At 41.9% G+C, this 20,436-nt stretch overlaps 1 protein-coding gene across 1 annotated transcript; it reads left to right on the forward strand.

Moving 5' to 3' along the window:
• Positions 1 to 127: 127 nt before the first annotated feature.
• Positions 128 to 13,318, forward strand: LOC112252180 (tumor necrosis factor alpha-induced protein 8-like protein 1). The gene is made up of 3 exons (XM_024423194.2): positions 128 to 402; positions 12,242 to 12,521; positions 12,773 to 13,318. The coding sequence occupies exons 2-3, from the start codon at positions 12,250 to 12,252 to the stop codon at positions 13,059 to 13,061; spliced, it is 561 nt and encodes a 186-aa protein (XP_024278962.1). The 5' UTR covers positions 128 to 402; positions 12,242 to 12,249; the 3' UTR covers positions 13,062 to 13,318.
• The last annotated feature ends 7,118 nt before the right edge of the window (positions 13,319 to 20,436 follow it).

Consider the following 20,436-nt stretch of genomic DNA (forward strand, 5'->3'; position numbering starts at 1 on the left):
TATAACGGGAATTTCCCACAGTATGATTGGTTTGATACATTTTTACTGGGCTCTTCCATTGGTCCAGAGTAACATCAATCTCGAATTTTCGAAATCCCTCAAATTTGAATCTTTTTGTGAGGAGGAGTCGGGTTACAAACTCCTGTAACCGAGCTCAGCAGGGAGAGAAGAAACAGTCTTTCAATTATTTACACACCAGTACCTGATACAACATACAGTTACATGGAAGACAAAGAATCGCAAGTAAAGACGAAGAACCGACTCATGGTGATGTACATGGATTTGCTATGAGTTGCCATAATGAAGACTCGAGATTTTGCCTAGATTAAATTGTCAAATTGTAGCAGCGTAATCCACGGTCCCTTTACTCACCCTCCGCATCCGGTTTGATTTGAACGAAAGGTAAATTCAACGTAGATGGATGGTATTTTAGCCTATGCTTGACCAGTCTTTGAGAAACATGTAACAAATAATAGGTTACATAGTCCTTTGAAACTATACAATGGAGGATGGGAGGTGGCAGAATTGGCTAAAGGAAGGCTGAAGCCCAATTTGCCCACAACATTTACATTACACTGCCTATTCTAGTTATAACTAATGTCATTCGACCTTAAATGCAATAATAGGTCCACGATATTGTAGAATATAAACCTAGTTTGCCAACACAAGATTTATAATTATATTTTTATTTCCTTCTGTTTGGTCAGTATTTTGGTTTGATGTATTCGTTTTGAATGGCAACTGTCATTTCTGATGTGAATGATTTAATCCTTAGAAATCGAAATTAATTTAAAAATGGTTTACAAATGGAATACCACCCAAAAGTTGAAGCCTAGTGTTAATCATGTTCCTTTCTTGCGTTTCAAACGCCACTGTCGCGTTGCAAGCCTTCTTTCCTCCACAAGTTATTTCATCTCTGTATGAAGTTTAAATCAAGCGATTTGTTGAAGATGTGCCTGCTTGAGGCCTACTCTGCATTTTACCCCATATAACGTACAAAATGTAGCAACAAAAAAGTATGTTTTATATGTGACTGTTATTATTGAGATAATCGAGATGAAAGCTTTTCTTGTATGTGTATGAATACCCTCTCTGTGTATTCTGACAGGTAGTACAATTTATTATACAGCACTAACTGTTTGTCACTAGTAAAAGGAGAATCAGAACGTTTTCAATTTGCATGAATTGCGGTCTTGGATGAGTTGCCTCTTGCAGCTTTAACCAGCTGTGTCTGTGAAGAAATTATTTATCCAAATGTATTGGTCGCATACACATATTTAGCAGATGTTATTGCGGGTGTAGTGAAATGCTTGTAATATTGATTTATTTTGATTTATTGATTGATTTTTGTTTTTCGAAACAATTGTTGCTAACCCGCTGTGTATGTGCATCTCCGTTGCTACCCTTGCTCATATCTCCTCCACCCTACCTGAAACCGTAGACCCACTCCAATTTGCCTACTACCCCAATAGGTCCACAGACGAGGCAATCACACTGAACACTGCCCTAACCCATCTGGACAAGAGGAATACCTAATAAGAATGCTATTCATTGACTACAGCTCAGCATTTAACACCATAGTACCCTCCAAACTCGTCATTAAGCTTCAGACCCTGGGTCTTGACCCCACCCTGTGAAACTGGGTCATGGACTTTCTGACGGGCCACCCCCAGGTGGTGTGGATAGGAAACAACATCTCCACCCCGCTGATCCTCAGCACTGGGGCCCATTCTCAGCCCTCTCCTGTACTCCCTGTTCACCCATGACTGCGTGGCCATGCACGCCTCCAACTCAATCATCAAGTTTGCAGATGACACTACAGTGGTAGGCTTGTTTACCAACAATGACGAAATGGCCTACAGGGGGGAGGTGAGGGCCCTCGGAGTGTGACGTCAGGAAAATAACCTCTCACTCAATGTCAGCAAAACAAAAGAGATGATCGTGGACTTTAGGAAAAAGCAAAGAGAGCACCCCCTATCCACATCGATGGGACAGCAGTGGAGAAGGTGGAAAGTTTTATGTTCCTTGGCGTACACATCACGGACAAACTTAAATGGTCCACCCACCGCAACAGCGCCTCTTCAACCTCAGGAGGCTGAAGAAATTTGGCTTGTCACTGAAAACACTCACAAACTTTAAGATGCACAATCGAGAGCATCCTGTCGGGCTGTATCAGCACCTGGTACGGCAACTGCTCCTCCCACAACCGTAAGGCTCTCCAGAGATGTAGTGAGGTCTGCACAACACATCACCGGGGGCAAACTACCTGCCTTCCAGGACACCTACACCACCCGATTTCACAGGAAGGCCAAAAAGATAATCACGGACAACAACCATCTGAGCCACTGCCTGTTCACCCCGCTGTCATCCAGAAGGCGAGGTCCGTACAGGTGCATAAAAGCTCGGACCGTGAGACTGAAAAACAGCTTCTCAAGGCTATCAGACTGTTAAACAGCCATCACTAACATTGAGTGGCTGCTGCCAACATACTGACTCAAATCTCTAGCCACTTTAATAATTGGATGTAATAAATGTATCACTAGTCACTTTAAACAATGCCACTTTATATAATGATTACATCTCATATACTGCACTCTACAATCTACTGCATCTTGCCTATGCCGCACGGCCATCGCTCATCCATATATTTATATGTACATATTCTTATTCATCCCTTTACACTTGTGTGTGTATAAGGTAGTTATTGTTAGATATTACTGCACTAACAATTTCACAAGTAATCTATTGGAACTAGAAGCACAAGAATTTCGTTACACTCGCATTACCATCTGCTAACCATGTGTATGTGACCAATAGGATTTTATTTGATTTGGCTATGGCTGACAAACAAGTGGGTCAGTTACAGCTACAGTTTGGTTGCTCGGCTAACTGAGAACTGAGGTCCACTTTGGCCAGGAAGCCAGCTACAAAATCCCAAACATTAATTCATGTCAAACCTGTTTGTCATGATTTCTGACACTCAAGCACTGCTGGAAATGTATGATTATCCCTGTGGAGATGAAAGGTAACTCATTGACAAGAGCAGTACAGAGGTGTTTGACCTGATTTACAAGACTGCAAAGTTCAGTTGGCCAGCAGCCTCAGTTGTTACCTAGGAAATATGAAACAGTCTGTGCATGGAAGGGCAGTGAAACCTTCCTAGAAAGAAGACTGTGACAGACTAGAGACAATTGACAGAGTATGCCTTTGGGATGTGTGTGTGTGTGTGTGTGTGTGTGTGTGAATTGTAGGTCCCCACAAGGCTTGAAGAACAAAATGTGTGTGTGACAGGGTTGGGCTCAATAGATTAACATGGCGAGGCATTGCTTAACATAACCACGCCCCCGAGTAGGGTACAGATGTGGGGTACTCCCTTTACTCCAATGTTTAATTGTCTACTTTACTCAGAACTGGCTGGCTGTATTATTAGTTTATCATTACAAACTCAACAAAAATAGAAACGTCCTCTCACTGTCAAGTGTTTATTTTCAGCAAACTTAACATGTGTAAATATTTGTATTAACATAAGGTTCAACAACTGATACACAAACTGAGCAAGTTCAACAGACGTATCACTAACAGAAATGGAATAATGTGGAATAATGTGTCCCTGAACAAAGGTGGGTCAAAATCAAAAATAACAGCCAGTAGCTGGTGTGGCCACCAGCTGCATTAAGTACTGCAGTGCATCTCCTCCTCATGGACTGCACCAGATTTGCCAGTTCTTGCTGTGAGATGTTACCCACTCTTCCACCAAGGCACCTGCAAGTTCCCGGACATATCTGGGGGGAATGGCCCTAGCCCTCACCCTCCGATCCAACAGGTCCCAGAAATGCTCAATGGGATTGTGATCCGGGCTCTTCGCTGGCCATGGCAGGACACTGACAATCTTGTCTTTCAGGGAATCACGCACAGAACGAGCAGTATGGCTGGTGGCATTGTCATGCTGGAGGGTCATGTCAGGATGAGCCTGCAGGAAGGGTATCACATGAGGGAGGAGGATGTCTTCCCTGTAACGAACAACGTTGAGATTGCCTGCAATGACAACAAGCTCAGTCCGATGATGCTGTGACACAACGTCCCAGACCACGATGGACCCTCCACGGTGGGTTTGTACCCACAGGCGATGTTGTTGCCGGTGATGTCTGGCTTGCCTTTCAACACGCCTACAAGCCCACAGTTCAGCCTCTCTCAGCCTATTGTAGACATTCTGAGCACTGATGGAGGGATTGTGCATTCCTGGTGTAACTCAGGCAGTTGTGGTTGCCATCCTGTCCCGCAGGTGTGATGTTTGGATGTACTGATCCTGTGCAGGTGTTGTTACACGTGGTCTGCCACTCCAAGGATGATCAGCTGTCCGTCCTGTCTTAGGCGTCTCGTAGTACGGACATTGCAATTTATTGCCCTGGCCACATCTGCAGTCCTCATGCCTCCTTGCAGCATGCCTAAGTCAGGTTCACGCAGATGAGCAGGGGCCCTGGGCATCTTTCTTTTGGTGTTTTTCAGAGTCAGTAGAAAGGCCTCTTTTAGTGTCCTAAGTTTTCATAACTGTGACCTTAATTGCCTACCGTCTAAGATGTTAGTGTCTTAACGACCATCCCACAGGTGCATGTTCATTGAACAAGCATGGGTAACAGCGTTTAAACCCTTTATAATAAAGATCTGTGAAGTTATTTGGATTTTTACGAATTATCTTTGAAAGATCTGGTCCTGAAAAGGGGACATTTTCTTTTTTTTGCTGAGTTTTGGATATGCTTGGTTGGTTGTTTTGTTAACGTTAACTTCCATGTCATCTTAATCAATGAACTACATAATTCCTAAAAACACTGATGCAAATGTAAAAAATGTTAGCATGAACAGAAACTGTAGCGTTCACTGTATGTCACCATTATCAGCCAAAGAGCCGATTCCAATTAACTTTCTTCAACTAGCTAACTTACCCTGATTTTATAACTAGGATGCCAAAAATGTCTTGCACACTGTTTTGTTTGAACAATTTTAATTTAATTTAACCTTTTTATTTAACTAGGTAAGTCAGTTAAGAACAAATTCTTATTTTCAATGACGGCCTAGGAACAGTGGGTTAACTGCCTGTTCAGGGGTAGAATGACAGATTTGTACCTTGTCAGCTCGGGGGTTTGAACTTGCAACCTTCTGGTGACTAGTCCAACGCTCTAACCACTAGGCTACCCTGCCACCCAATAGTAGGAGAAAGACCACCAAATCAACCCTTACAGAAAAATATATCCTTTTTGTAACTGTAGCCGACTGGGGTATTTTGGATGCAGTAATTGCAGAATTAACTCTAACTGCAGTTAAGTGCAAAATTACTGCAGAAAAAATACTGCACTCTGGCTGCAATATTTTTTTGTAAGAAAAGTTTCAACTGCCCAAGGACTAGGTTAAACAAACCTCTTGGTTTCAGGCTATATGCTACGATGATGATGGAAATATGTGGGCTCTGGTTACTCAATACATTTGTGTCTTCGAAGCACTTAATTCACGTTAAATCGCTAGCTAACGCTTCTTTGTAGCTATGTGTATTGCCTGTGTAAACCTGGAAATTCCACCAAGTTGGTGTAGATTTTGCCATAGGCTACTTTGGACCATTTGGTAGGGTTGTCTGCACAGCTGGTCTCAGGCAAGTGGAAAGTACATATAGAGTCCTAAATGCATAAACCGTTCAAGGGCAGGCAAAGACTGGAAGTAGTTACGCGGCATATGTAAGACTAGCGATTATGATCGAGATTAACTAACTTATTTCGCAAGCCAGCCAGTTAACGTCAATTAACCTGAGAAAAAGCTAGATTTAAACTAATGGTGACATACAGTACCAGTCAAAGGTTTGGACACACTTACTCATTCAAGAGTTTTTCTTTTCTTTTTACTTTTGTAGAATAATAGTGAAGACAAACTATGAAATAATACACAGAATCATGTAGTAACCAACAAAGTGTTAAACAAATCTAAATATATTTGAGATTCTTCAAATAGCCACCCTTTGCCTTGATGACCGCTTTACATACTTGGCATTCTCTCAAACAGCTTCAGGAGGTAGTTATCTGAAATGCATTTAAATTAACAGGTGTGCCTTAAGTGAATTTGGGGAATTCCTTTCTTTCTTAATGCGTTTGAGCCAAGCAGTTGTGTTGTGACAAGGTAGGGGTGGTATACAGAAGATGGCCCTATTTGGTAAAAGACCAAGTCCATATTATGGCAAGAACAGCTCAAATAAGCAAAGAGAAACGACAGTCCATCATTACTTTAAGCCAATAACTTTGAAAGTTTCTTCAAGTGCAGTCACAAAAACCATTGAGCGCTATGGTAAACTGGCTCTGATGAGGACGGTCACAGGGAAGGAAGACCCAGAGTTACCTCTGCTGCAGAGGAAAGGTTCATTAGTTACCAGCCTCAGAAATTGCAGCCCAAATAAATGCTTAAAAACTGTTCAGGAGACTGCGTGAATCAGGCCATCATGGTCGAATTGAAGGACACCAATAATAAGAAGATTTGCTTGGGCCAAAAAACACAAGCTATAGACATTAGACCGATGGAAATCTGTCCTTTGGTCTGATTAGTCCAAAAAAAAAAAAAAAATTGGTTCCACCGCTGTGTCTTTGAGACACAGAGTGGGTGAATGGATGATCTTCGCATGTGTAGTTCCCACCGTGAAGCATGGAGGAAGAGGCATGGTGCTGGTGGCACTGTATATGTAATTTATTCAGAATTCAAGGCACACTTAACCAGCATGGCCAACACAGCATTCTGCAGTGATACACCATCCCATCTGGTTTAGCCTTAGTCCCACTATCATTTGTTTTTCAACAGGACAATGATCCACACAGCCTGGAGGTGTGTTAAAGGCTATTTGACCAAGAAGTAGAATGATGGAGTGCTGCATCAGATGACCTGGCCTCCACAATCACCCAACCTCAACCCATTGAGATGGTTTGGGATGAGTTGGACCGCAGAGTGAAGGAAAAGCAGCCAGCAAGTGCTCAGTGTATGTGGGAACTCCTTCAAGACTGTTGAAAAAGCCTTCCAGGTGAAGCTGGTTGAGAGAATGCCAAGAGTGTGCAAAGCTGTCATCAAGGCAAAGGTGCCTACTTTTGAATCTAAAACATTTTGATTTAACATTTTTTGGGTTACTACATGATTCCATATGTGTTATTTCATAGTTTTGATATCTTCATTATTACTTTACAATTTAGAAAATAGTAGAAAAACCCTTGAATGAGAAGGTGTTAACTTTTGACAGGTACTGTAAGTATATTGCGACAGCTTTACTGTCCATGTTTGCTGGTCGGGTAACACATTAGTGGCAGAATACATATCATGCAAATAATTTGTTGTGACAGCCAAGTATGTTAATAACAACATGTGAAAATGTTTATTGAAATGACAAAGTGTCTGTTTGTTCAGGATGATGCCAAATTTAGGCTAATTATGGGAGGACTCTGTCTGTACCCTACTCGGGGGTGTAGTCATGTTAATCCACACCTCGCCATGTGTCTCTATTCCAAATTTTGGAATTTACTCCCATTCAACCATAGATACTCATGAGTTAATTTGAATTGACCACACCCACAGGATTCTGTGTTTCAGAGGTAGGATGTAGTGCTATTCAAAGAAATTCCACTCAATCATAGATGGGTTAGCTGTTAACGTCACCAAAGCAATGCTTCCATGGGGCAGAAGTCCATTAGTTGTGATTCTGGATGGCCAGATGGCTGGCTAACAATGACAAACTGCCATGTGGCGAATCATAAGTTGCTCGTATCAGCTAGTTTTATCTTGTTATTGATACTATGTCCTGTTTTGACTGATTTCATGTCAATGCTAAAATTTGCTAGCTAACCAACAACCGTAACGAACAATGTATTTGAGAGACAACAAGTGCTCATTTTGAAATGTATTTATTTCAATATACATTGGAGACAAAATATAGTTGACATGTTATTAAGTCTAAGCCAACCCTGTCTGTTTTGCCCCATAGTTGCGCACGCGTCGGTTTTGTTGCTTAACAACCAACCCGTCTATAGAACATGAGTTTCATTGAATCTAACAGGTCACACTTCCAAAGAATATATAACATTTCTTAGGAAGCAATGTTCATATACTTTTAACCTTAGTGCTTAGAATATCCAATTAGATGTCCACTGTCCATTTGTCCATCTTTTTGAAGGCTTCAAGGTCAACTTGAGGGTTAAACTAATGCATTCTGAGATGTAGTATTTTTCCCATATTTAATGAAATGTAAAAACGTAGAATTCGCATAAGGTTTTGTTTTTCTTGATCATTCTTTTTAAGTTAAAACAATATTTTCTATGCTTGTATATAATGTGTTATGTACAAGATGTACAGTATATTTGTATAGACTGCACCTAATATATACTATAAGAGGCATTTCACTATATTCCATTTCCTTTTTAATTCAAATTGCAATTCTGGATTCTGTTTACTACTTAAATTTGAATTTTATTGAAATTTGAGGCATTTTCAATTCTGAATTGTGTGTGTGTGTGTGTGTGTGTGTGAGAGAGAGAGGTGTGTATGTGTGTCTTTGATCGCTTATCTGTCGGTCAATAAAACACTTTTCAATGTAAAACTCCTTTGTAGGCATGCCATGTTTCCTCAAAGTCCATGTGGTGGTGCCATTGTCAAAAACTGATAACAGGCGAGTTAGTCATCCACAAGTCATCTACCTTTATCTATGGGTCTATTGTTTTAAACTGGTTTCAGCTTGTATTTACTTTCAACCTACTCAATATTATGTTAATGCTATGTCATGTCTATGACAAGGATACCATTGCTGCATCACAGCTGCACATTTCATTTTATAGGTGCACATACAGTTGGCTAACAACAAGGGCTCACTATCCATTCACATTTGTCATAATATTTTCCACCATTTGTCCCTGATGTTGTTTGACCCCTCAGCCAGGTCCCACATTTCCTGGTTCACCTGTGGCATCAATCTCTTACCCTGGTCTATTTTTTTTCAAATTGGTCATATTAATTATTAATCTGTGATCCATTTAATGCTGACACGTTAATTATTAATCCTGCAGCGGGCTCTTTCAGATCTGAGAAGACAGTAAAAAAGGGACGGTCTCCCCCTTAGGCACTGTGCACAACCCCTGATACTGTGTGGGAGGATGATAGAGCGACACACACACACACACACACATCACAGCCATACAAAACTGAGTTCCCAGCACTCATCAGCGCCTCCACTGTTATGCAACAGCTCAAGAGTAGGAGAGATTAGAGGACAGTAGGAGAGTAAGAGAGAGGAGTAAAAACTACACTTGATGAAATTGTAGCAGGCAGTAATCCTAATTGATCCTGTTCATTACCAGACAGAAGAAATGTTTAATGTGAAGAGCTGATTGTGAGGTGATCAGTTCAGACCCAACACAAAGCACGGATACATTTTACATAACCATTGTGCATGGTCTCTTATTGTAGATAAGGGTGACGTCATACATTTCTGTGAATCTAAGTTCCTGAGACACGTTACAGTACTAAAGAAGTGTGTGGGGATTTCCCCCTATTTTGAATTAATATTATACATGTAGGGTAGGCTATGCAATTGGAATTATAAGCAAGCCACACAGCCTAAAACATATTCACTCTTGAATAATATAAACTCTTGTTCAAAGTTATATAGTTACAGTATTTCCAGACATTCCAGACATTAGTTATTCCACCTTGATCTTTTGAAGTAGTTTAACAGAAATGTCTATACAGATTTCTGCCAGCCAGTCTAGTTTTGAGTTGGGGGAGCAGTATTGAGACTGGGTGGGGATTCATATCATCTTCCCTGAGGCTTAGGAGTGTGGGGGGGGGCTGCGGCAGAGTGGACAGGAAAGGGAGCTCCAGGTGTATCCAATCATTGATCCTCTCTCACCTGACCCCATCATACTAGCCTGACAGACTTTCGGACACATGTTTGGCCATCAAACCTCCACAGACCCTTTCTGAGTCACTCGGCACACCCAGCATTGAGCCTCTGGAGGCCACTTTTCACCTGCAGGAGGGTAAGTGCTTTTGGGGACACTGGCCAGGCCGAGTCCCTGGCTGCCAAAGAGGCCCAGGGTCGGGTTTCATTTCCATGAGTCATGTTTACCTACCTGTTCTACTTTGACTGAGGTCTTGTTTTTTAAACTATATAGTTTAAGCACTCTGGATTACACTGCACTGATGTTGGTTTAAGTAAATCCAGTTGATACGCCAGCACTTTGTCTCTCATTCCAGAATGCCTGCCCAGCTCAAAGAGAACCAGTATTAATTGCTCTGTTGTACTGTGTTCAGCCAATATATCTCCCACATAATGTTGTCACTGTCATGTTCTGTTTTCAATCCATTCCAGCAGTGCCTGTATAAATAGTGCTGAGATGGGATCCAAGCTTTCCCTGCCTGGGCCCAGTTCACACAGCAGCTTATATTTGGCCATAACTCCCACTGCACAGTTACAAGGCAGGAGTCCTTGATAGAAAAATGTTTCATAATTCTAAGCGCTTGTCCTTTCATGAAGCCTCCCATCTCGTGAGAGAGACGGAGAGAGAGAGGATCTACCTACATTTGTGATTGCCAGCTCCAGGAAGAATTTGTTGTCTTTTCTTTGGCTTTGAGTAAAACTACAGACGCTCCTGAGAAACCATCACATCTGAAGTTAAGTGTTTGGATTCACTGTGGTGAAAGACAAATACAGGCTTTTTACTTCTTCACAGCAGTATTAGTCATCACAGCCACTGACTCCATTAAAGTTATTCTCTTTGACAGGAGAGAAATTTAATGAGCCCCCTGAAAATCACTTCACTCTCCAGGCTCTGAAAGGTTTCTTTTTAATCCACTGAATCTGTTTTTTCATACTTCCAGCAGAGAGAGGCTTGTGAACTTTGATTTCTTTGCGCAGTGTTGCAAGCTGTACTTTTCTCTATCCTCAAAGCATCTGTTCAGATTCTCATTGACACATTGTGATTGAATGTAGCAGGCAAAGTGGTGTTTTTTTTACATCCCTCTGACAATGTTGCAGGGAGAGCTTGTCTTTGGTTTCTGACGTGGGTACTCCCTTGGAAGAAAAAGCGTCCCGCTGACACTCGAAGGAGACCAATTGGTATTCTTGGAGAGACAATGCGGATTGGAGTGGAATCTCATGAGTCACATAGCAGGCACATTTTCTTTCTGCAGTCGGTCAGCTGCTTTACAGTAATAATATTTAGCAGATATTACTGTTGGTAAATATATGAGCATTTGTATTAGCGTCCAGTCACATTTAGGATTTTAATAAAGGTTTTATGTTTTAATCTTGGAGGGAGTAATGATTGCTATGCTATGCTAGAGATGTGTACAGATCTAGGCTCAGTTTACCTTCCCTAACTTATAACTTTTGTCTTTGGGGGGTAAAATGAGCCCCTGACCTTGGATCTGTCTCGAGGTAACCTCATCCTACTTCCTTAGGGATTAAGACAGGCTGAACCTGAACCTGTCATTCCTGGGTTCTTGTTAAGAAGCTACTGCAGTACAGTCGGGCCCTGGACCGGGCTCATCTGGCTGAGGAAATGCAGAAGATATGAAAGCCTGTGGCCCCCTGACCCATTGTTTATGAGCTGCCACAATGTGTTGAGGCTTCCTCTGAGTCATTGTGCTTTGGCAGGCAACACCCACAGCTTGGAGCTAGCCTCCACAAATGTGCACACGTACGCTATAGCCCATCCTCACATAAACCTCTTTTCTAAATGTGGATTCAGCCGGTAGCTGCAGAGACAGTCCTATCATTGGCTGCTTTGCAGAACTGCAGTGAGTCTCATCACTCCTACATGATGTCATTCTTGTATCATGTCACTGGTATCTTAAAGACCCCGTCACTAATTAAAATAGAGTCGATGTCCCATGACATCATAGTTATACTAAGGGATTGCACACCGGTAGCAAGACTCTTCAATGCCTTCATTCAGATGAGAAAATGAAATAATTAAATGTGATAATTTGCATAAAACAGTTCATTGTCTGTCTGCAGTATGTTTTATTTCTGCATGATCTGCTGGTGCTAGAAATGCAAAAGGCAAATATGGGTTTCCCATATGTTGTCAGGAATGCATCCAAATAAACATCTGTTATTTCCTCTCTGTACAGTATATAATTAAGAAGGAAGAAAATCCACCATCTGGTTTCAGTGTGTGTGCATCTGTATGACCCAAATCTCTTTTCTCCCTCCCTCTCTCTCGCCCTCCAGACGTCATTATGGACTCCTTCAGTACTAAGAGCCTGGCCCTTCAGGCCCAGAAGAAGCTGATGAGCAAGATGGCCACCAAGAGCATGGCTAACCTCTTCATCGACGACACCAGCAGTGAGGTGCTGGACGAGCTCTACCGCGTTACGAAGGAGTACACGCACAACCGCAAGGAGGCCCAGAAGATCATCAAGAACCTTATCAAGATGGTGGTGAAGCTGGGAGTCCTCTACCGCAACAACCAGTTCAGCGGGGAGGAGCTGGTGCTGGTTGAGAGCTTCAGGTTGATTATGCTATATGATTATATTATGGCTGTAGAGCGCATTAACAGGGTTATAATGGCCTTTGATTAAGGGTTGACAGCCATGGTTGTTGAGGGCTAATTTGCACAGGTTTTTATTCCAGCCCTGATAAAAAATAATCATTGTGTTGGGCTTGAACAAAAGCTGTGGCCCTCAGAGAAATGGCATGTGGTTTGCCAGCTACTGTAGTTAAGCCATCATGCATAACAACTCTACTGCGTCCCCTTTCCAGGAAGAAGGTCCACACACTGGCTATGACGGCTGTCAGCTTTCACCAGATCGAGTTCACGTTCGACCGGCGCGTGATGAGCGCCATCCTGAACGAGTGCCGCGAGTTGCTGCACCAGGCCATCAACCGCCACCTGACGGCCAAGAGCCACTCACGGGTCAACCACGTGTTCAACCACTTCGCCGACTGTGACTTCCTCGCGGCGCTCTACGGGCCGTCTGAGGTGTACCGCAGCCACCTGCAAAGGATCTGTGACGGCGTCAATAAGATGCTGGACGAGGGCAACCTTTGACCTCTCCCCAGGACCTTTTGACCCCTCCCCCTTTAACCTTTTGAGGCATTACCTGGTAGTGTGAAATCCACCACGGGGTTGACTTATTGGCTTGCGTTGTTGTTGTTTTTAAGAGACTGACGTGATGCATATTGTATGTGGACATTTACAGTTGATGTCGGAAGTTTACATACACTTAGGTTGAAGTATTTAAAACTTGTTTTTCAATCACTCCACAAATTTCTTGTTAGCAAACTATAGTTTTGGCAAGTCGGTTAGGACATCTAAGTAATTTTTCCAACAATTGTTTACCGATAGATTATCACTTATAATTCACTGTATCACAATTTCTGTGGGTCAAAAGTTTACATACACTGAGTTGACTGTGCCTTTAAACAGCTTGGACAATTCCAGTGAATGATGTTATGGCTTTAGAAGCTTCTGAATGGCTAATTGACATCATTTGAGTCAATTGGAGGTGCACCTGTGGATGTATTTCAAGGCCTACCTTCAAACTCAGTGCCGCTTTGCTTGACATCATGGGAAAATCAAAAGAAATCAACTAAGACCTCAGGAAAAAGGTTGTAGACCGCCACAAGTCTGGTTCATCCTTGGGAACAATTTCCAAACGCCTGAAGGTACCACATTCTTCTGTACAAACAATAGTATGCAAGTATAAACACTATGGGACCACGCAGCCATCATACCGCTCAGGAAGGAGACTCGTTCTGTCTCCTAGAGATGAACGTACTTTGGTGCGAAAAGTGCTGTTTGGTCATAATGACCATCGTTATGGAGGAAAAATGGGGTGCTTGCAAGCTGAAGAACGCCATCCAACCGTGAAGCACAGGGGTGGCAGCATCATGTTGTGGGTGTGCTTTGCTGCAGGAGGGACTGGTGCAATTCACAAAATAGATGGTATCATGAGGAGGAAAATTATGTGCGTATATTGATATTCAACATCTCAAGACCTCAGTCAGGAAGTTAAAGCTTGGTCGCAAAAGGGTCTTCCAAATGGACAATGACCCCAAGCATACTTCCAAAGTTGTGTCAAACTGGTTTAAGGACAACAAAGTCGAGGTATTGGAGTGGCCATCACAAAGCCCTGACCTCAATCCTATAGAGAATTTGTGGGCAGAACTGAAAAAGTGTGTGAGAGCAAAGAGGCCTACAAACCTGACTCAATTGCACCAGCTCTGTCAGGAGGAATGGGCCAAAATTCATACAACTTATTGTGGGAAGGCTACCCGTAACGTTTGTCCCAAGTTAAACAATTTAAAGGCAATGCTACCAAATACTAATTGATTGATTGTAAACTTCTGACCCACTGGGACTGTGATGAAAGAAATAGAAGCTGAAATCATTCTCTCTACTATTATTCTGACATTTCACGTTCTCAAAATAAAGTGGTGATCCTACCTGATCTATAACAGAGATTTTTTACCAGGATTAAATATCAGGAATTGTGATAAACTGAGTTTAAATGTATTTGGCTAAGGTGTATGTAAACTTCCGACTTCAACTGTACTTACTTTTGTGTTTTCGTGTGTGTCCTTCCGACATTACTGTACAACACTGAAGGATGCTTTAGTTAGTCTGAAGTTTCTTCTAGCTTCTTACTTTAAAGGAAAAACATGGACCTCTCCAGTGAACGTAGAACACAAGCTCTTGTCAATCATTTCTGGACCGAGGACTTCACCAGTGCCTTGGCAATGTCTTTTTTTCCTATATAGACCATGGGGTGTCTGTTCCCCCTGGCAACAAGGCATGATTCCAACCACAGCGTAAAGGTCGTATGTGTGAGTGTTGAATTGAATGGCCTGAAATGCTTTTAGAGCAAAAGAAAGAGGACAATTAGATTTTAACCTACTTCAGGACAACTATAAGGGACTCTGTATTTAGAAACAGGAGTGCTACTTGAGGTTAAACAAGCACTGTAGTTTGTTTGTAATTATAAACATTCTAGTAAAAAATCATGAGCTGATGCACACCCAAAAATATTTGTAGAGGTGTTACTTATTTTTATGTAACAGTTCACATAACACACCAATAATCCAGATTCAGCATCCACATGGCCTCTATATCCTAAGGAAGTCTGTACTGTGTTTGGAACAAAATACCTGTATTGCCTGCTTTGGCCCCAATGACCTGTGTCATTGAGCTGCTGACTCATCAGCTCGTTAACCTCATCTGAGCTGTACTGAACCCACTGCCCAGCAAATACTTTGATTTCTGTAAATGATGTCTCTGCACAGGTGAGAGACTCCATGTACAGTCATGTTAATGACTGGAGGATATGGGAAAGGGAAGTAGCTTCCTACATGAGGTTCTCTTTGTTGGTGAGATCCAGGCTGTTTCGTCACATAGCATAGGGAGAGACCGGGTATTATAGATTAGAGCAGAGACTAAAACAATACCTGATTGTACCTTCCATGATTTCATATAATTAATCCCCTACTCTGTGCCAATAATACAGATAATCCACTTTGCTCCAACACCCCATCCCCCTTTAATGTGATTGAGATCCCCATCTCTGCTTGATGCAAGTCCTATTTGGGGTGAATTTTTTTTGTATTTTTTATGAACAATTTAAATTGTTATTTAGAATTATATCCTACTATCCTGCACATAATGTATGTTATTTTTGTTTATTTAGACCTATCTCTGCGTGTTTGTATGGCTGAGCCTGTCTAGGAGACTGTTTGTTCTGTGGCCTCATTTAGTATTCTCAGTGACCGTGTATACCTGTGAGGAGCAGCGGCAGAGTTGTAATGAGCACTGTGTCCTCCAGGATCTACTCTGTCACGGAAACCTCCCTCTTCTGTACTGTAGCAGCTTTGCCAAAGAGGAAAGCAATCTCACAATTGTGAAAATTATATTTTCTAAAGGAACATTACTAAGGAAAACCGTATGCACAAGATGATGAATGTCATGTTTTCACATTTTCCGTACCTTTTGTGTTGTCTCCATTTTGACTTAATTGTTATTTGTTATATCCCCCTACGTCTGGGGGAGTTGCAGTAAGTGAATGCTCACAGGACTAGAACATTGAAGTCCCAGAATATTTGAGCTAGTTTAGAACTTAAAGTCAAAGATTCTTCCCAATATCAACACTTCTCAGGGTTAAGTCTTAGAGAGCTTGTACTCTTGAAAAACTTCATGAAACAATTTGACCAATTTGTCTTCATACATTTCAGATAAGCTCACGATTCTTAAGTCATGTTGTATTTTTACAGATGGATTGTGAAATTGGATTGTGATTTATATATTGTTTTAGTGTCCCTTCTCTTTACTAGATATGACATATGTAAATGAATACTCCTTTTTTTTAATCAATAAATTCTTTGTCTTTTCTTGATTAAAGCACCAGTCTCTTTCCAGCTCGATGCTAAATTTCAGCAGCTAGATCAGAATGTAATCTGTGTGCGTCTGACCTGGATTGGGTCAGCCAAATCCCTTCCGCCTGGTCAGGACATTGTTAGCCATGTTCCTAAAGTAAACACAAGCCTAACTTCCTGACAAACAATTTTGTTTTTGTGCATTTTTTTTCTTCTTGAACTTCATTTCCAAACGGAAGTGCCCAGGTCAAAGGTAAAGGTGGAGGCCAATAGCGTAGAAATGAAGCGTTTCCACTCAGAATTGACATGGCTACAGTAATTCTTTATATTGGTCAGGATTCAGGAAATGTTCTATCCGCTTGTGAATGGAAAGGTCAAAGCTCAAATCGAGCTCAAATGCCAGCTGTGTGAATTCATTTGTAGCTATTGGTTTTGATCATTTCTAAAAGACAGTGTCAGGATAGATGATCCGATCTAGCTATTTTTGACAAAGAAATGATTGTAAAGACTTAGATGTACTGGTAAGTGGCCAATCATTTTCTGAATCATCATGATAAGATACATAATGGTCTCTTCGGGGTGGACAGAGGAGACATCGAAGCCTCACAGAAAATGGGTGGCACACATTTCTAAAAGTTTCTATAATACTTATTTATTTTGTTCAGTCCAGTTGGTTATTTTTCTCCCCAGTGTGGCTTGCTTCAATGGTGAGGCTACATGTTTTACTTTGGAACAGCCAGTCCCTGACTTGTTTATCAAAGTGGATATTAATGTAAACTTTAATACATTTTTGTATGAAGCCGCCTTCCATTGGGGCATGACTATAATCTTTACATAATGAGCCAACTACGAAGGAGAAGTGCTGCATCTTAAAAAGGAGGCAAGCTGAACACAGGAGGTTTGTGGCACCTTAATTGGGGAGGACGGGCTTGTAGAAATGGCTGGAGCGGAATGTGTGGAATGGTGCCATTCCATTTGTTCCAGAGATTATCATGAGCCATCCTCCCCTCAGCAGCCCCTGCTGAACAGTGCAGGCCTGTGAAGACATTAGTCAGTCCACTCACATTCACTCAATCCATGTGTTAAAGAGTCTATCCCAACCCTGTCCCAATTACCAGACACACCACAGGTTGGCATCCATAAAGATAGGTTTTTAAAGGTCCACATCACTCCAAATAATGTTTTCAGACCTCAAAATTGGTTCAATGTGGTGATCATGTCCCACACGATCTGTGATGTAGATCCAGCTATGCCTCAATATCAAATGAATGTGAAAGATGGGCAGCGTCTAATTTTACAGATTTATTCAGTGCTTATTGTTTCTATTTATGGATCAGAATGTGGTATCATTAATCCAGAAAATGGTTTTGCACCAGCAGTATTGTCTCTTATACAGTATACAGGCGAATCTCAGAAATCTACAAAACACTTTACTTGATTTTAATGTATTAGGTAAATGGCACAATACACTGTATGGCAACGTTCCAGTTCATTTGCTGAATTGTTTTTGAGTTTCATCTGTTTTTGCACAAATAAAATGAAATATATAAGTATGTAATAATTTCCTTTTTCAGAATCAGACCTGCCTAATTCTCATTTACAACATTTGTTTTTGTGTTTAATTGGCTAAATTACACATTCTATTAACATATGACCTCAAAGTTATGTCTTGCAATTTGTAGTCTGACATTTCAGATTTACATATTAAGTAGTTTGGTAGTTGTGGACTACTTTTTCAAAGTATATTTTTCTTAAGGGTAGCTTAACTTCTTCCAGTGTAAAGTAATTGGTAGCTCGGTAAACTATATCTTTTTTAGAGTATCTTCCCCATCACTGAGTTTCAAACATGCTTGAGTTTCTTTTGTCAGTAGATCCAGGGTTAGAAAACTGCTATATTTGTCATTCATTTGTATTCCCTTCACATCCAGAACTCTTTGCCTCATCCTGTATGCTTAAAGAGGCTCTCCCCTCTGGCAAGTGGAGCTATGACAGTTACCTGGGACTTGAAGTCTTTCAAACCCTCTTTTCTCTTGCTCTGGTGAATCCTCTGAGTGCACCTGACTGACGTGTTATTTCAAAGATGAAAGCCGAAAGACATCAAAAGCGAAAACAATGTAAGAAATACACAAGAACAGACTGAAGCATGCTGTTCTTTTACACGGTGGTAAGACCTCATGCTGGACTCAGGAATGCCAGTACTTTAATGAGAATTGAGGGAGTTGACTCACTATGTTTTTTTCCTGCAATGTAGTCAGTCATTCTCTAAGACAGCAAAAAAAATATGTATTTCAATATACTGTATTGCACTTGAAGCATCTCTGCTGTTTAAATGGCTATAGTTCTAAAGTTACCAAAATGCCCTTAGGGGCTTCAGACTGTGACAATACTTTTTTTCACAGAGCTTTGACAACATATGGGGTCTTTCCAGAGGACAATCTCCGCCACACGCTTACATAACGCTGCTTTTGCTTCTCTCTGGCGCTGTGCTGTGTAGACAGAGACAGAAGCTCCACCAGGATATATAGCTAGTCTACTGTAGCTCTGTTACTGTGTAGTGCCTGTAAAGTTGTGGTTGCTCTATAAGGACAGACATTACCATAATGTAATGGATGGAGTGAAGGTCTCCAACTGGGCTCCACCGTACGTCGACTGCTGTTAGACGAGCAACAGCGACAGGTACTTATTATTCCACATTGACTTTCAAATGAGCTACCATTGTGCATTTTCGCAGCCTGGACGTTATTTATGATCCACACACAGTGGGAGGGTGATTGGTTGAAAGCCGAGAGTTTTAGCCAGAGGTATGATGAGTAAAGTCCAGCACATGAGAGCCCGACAATTCAGGTGTGTGTGTGCGTGCATGCGTGCGTGCGCGTGCGTCTGTGTGGGAGTGGGGTGGTCGACATCTGAGGACAAAACATATTTTTGGGGATCTGTTTACGTTCACATGAGTGACCTTGGGAACAATAGGGAATGGAGTGATTGTGCAGCAGAAGTGTTCACTGAAACAAAGGAAACAGTCATTGGAAACAGCTGGGGTATTGGAGAGCGTAAGCCATGTTCAAGTAGAGCTTTGGATGGATTAATACAGCCTCCTCTATTACTTCCAGGGTTAGTTTTTATCCACAAAGCAGTGGTCAGCTAAGCACAGGCTCTCGAGTTTGAGAAGGAATCTTCTTACCCTGAAATGGGGATTACCCCCCCATCACTTTGAGTACATGTATCTATTAGAATATGTCATGGTCTTTCTGCAGTATTTGTCCATTCATTTTCCTATTGTCACTAAAGGGGATTTCTCAGAAGTAGTTTGTTGTGCTGAGTAAGCTCATGGCAAATACTGAAACTGTTCTTCCTGAATGACAGACACTATCAGTGTTCTCAGTGACTGCCATTGTCTCGTTTAGGGTGCATCCAAGGAGGGAGTCGCACAGTGAGTCAAAAGACCCCTAGGTGGCATCTCTGGGTTTGTCAGACACATCACAACTAATCCAGACAGTTGCCAAGCCAAGATGGGATTTGAATCAAGCTTCAAATAGCAGCTGCCACTGCATAACTGGAACAAATAGAAGTCATAGAAGCAGAAAATAACATGAAACAACAAGAGGTGCCTCAGCTCCATAGGTGACAATACTGTAGTTAACGGGCCGGGACAGGTGTGTTACAGATTGTGTCTGCTCAGGGATTTTATGTCTGTGTAGCTAACTGCTGTGTGCTACGGGTGCAGTGTTGTGCACCCACCCCACCCCCTCCTTATCCCCTTCTCGCCCCTTCTGGTATCCCAAGCTGAACAGGAGTAATCAGATGAGAGGCGGAGTGGGGAGGCTCACGTGGGGACACAGCGTCTACCAGGGATTAAAAAACAAAAATCTTGATTGAAGTTCCACTAGTCTCACTCTACAAGCGGGTTAAATGGGAGAGAAAGAGACAGACATACAGAGAGAGAGATGGGAAGAGGGAGAAAGGTACAGAGGGAGGTACAGCAGTGAGAAGGAGTGGGAGGAATAAAGAGCGAGAAAGGGAGACAGCGCAGTGCTGGGCGGCAGGGGGAATGAGTGTGA

Source organism: Oncorhynchus tshawytscha, linkage group LG06, assembly GCF_018296145.1.
Source record: "Oncorhynchus tshawytscha isolate Ot180627B linkage group LG06, Otsh_v2.0, whole genome shotgun sequence".
NCBI classification, from domain to species: Eukaryota; Metazoa; Chordata; class Actinopteri; order Salmoniformes; family Salmonidae; genus Oncorhynchus; species Oncorhynchus tshawytscha.

What these genes read in the sequence shown, in the direction of transcription:
- LOC112252180 (XM_024423194.2), top strand. Translation starts at nt 12,250, where the DNA reads ATGGACTCCTTCAGTACTAAGAGCCTGGCCCTTCAGGCCCAGAAGAAG. An exon ending in GTGCTGGTTGAGAGCTTCAG is followed by an intron (nt 12,522 to 12,772) that starts GTTGATTATGCT and finishes TCCCCTTTCCAG; the next exon opens with GAAGAAGGTCCACACACTGG.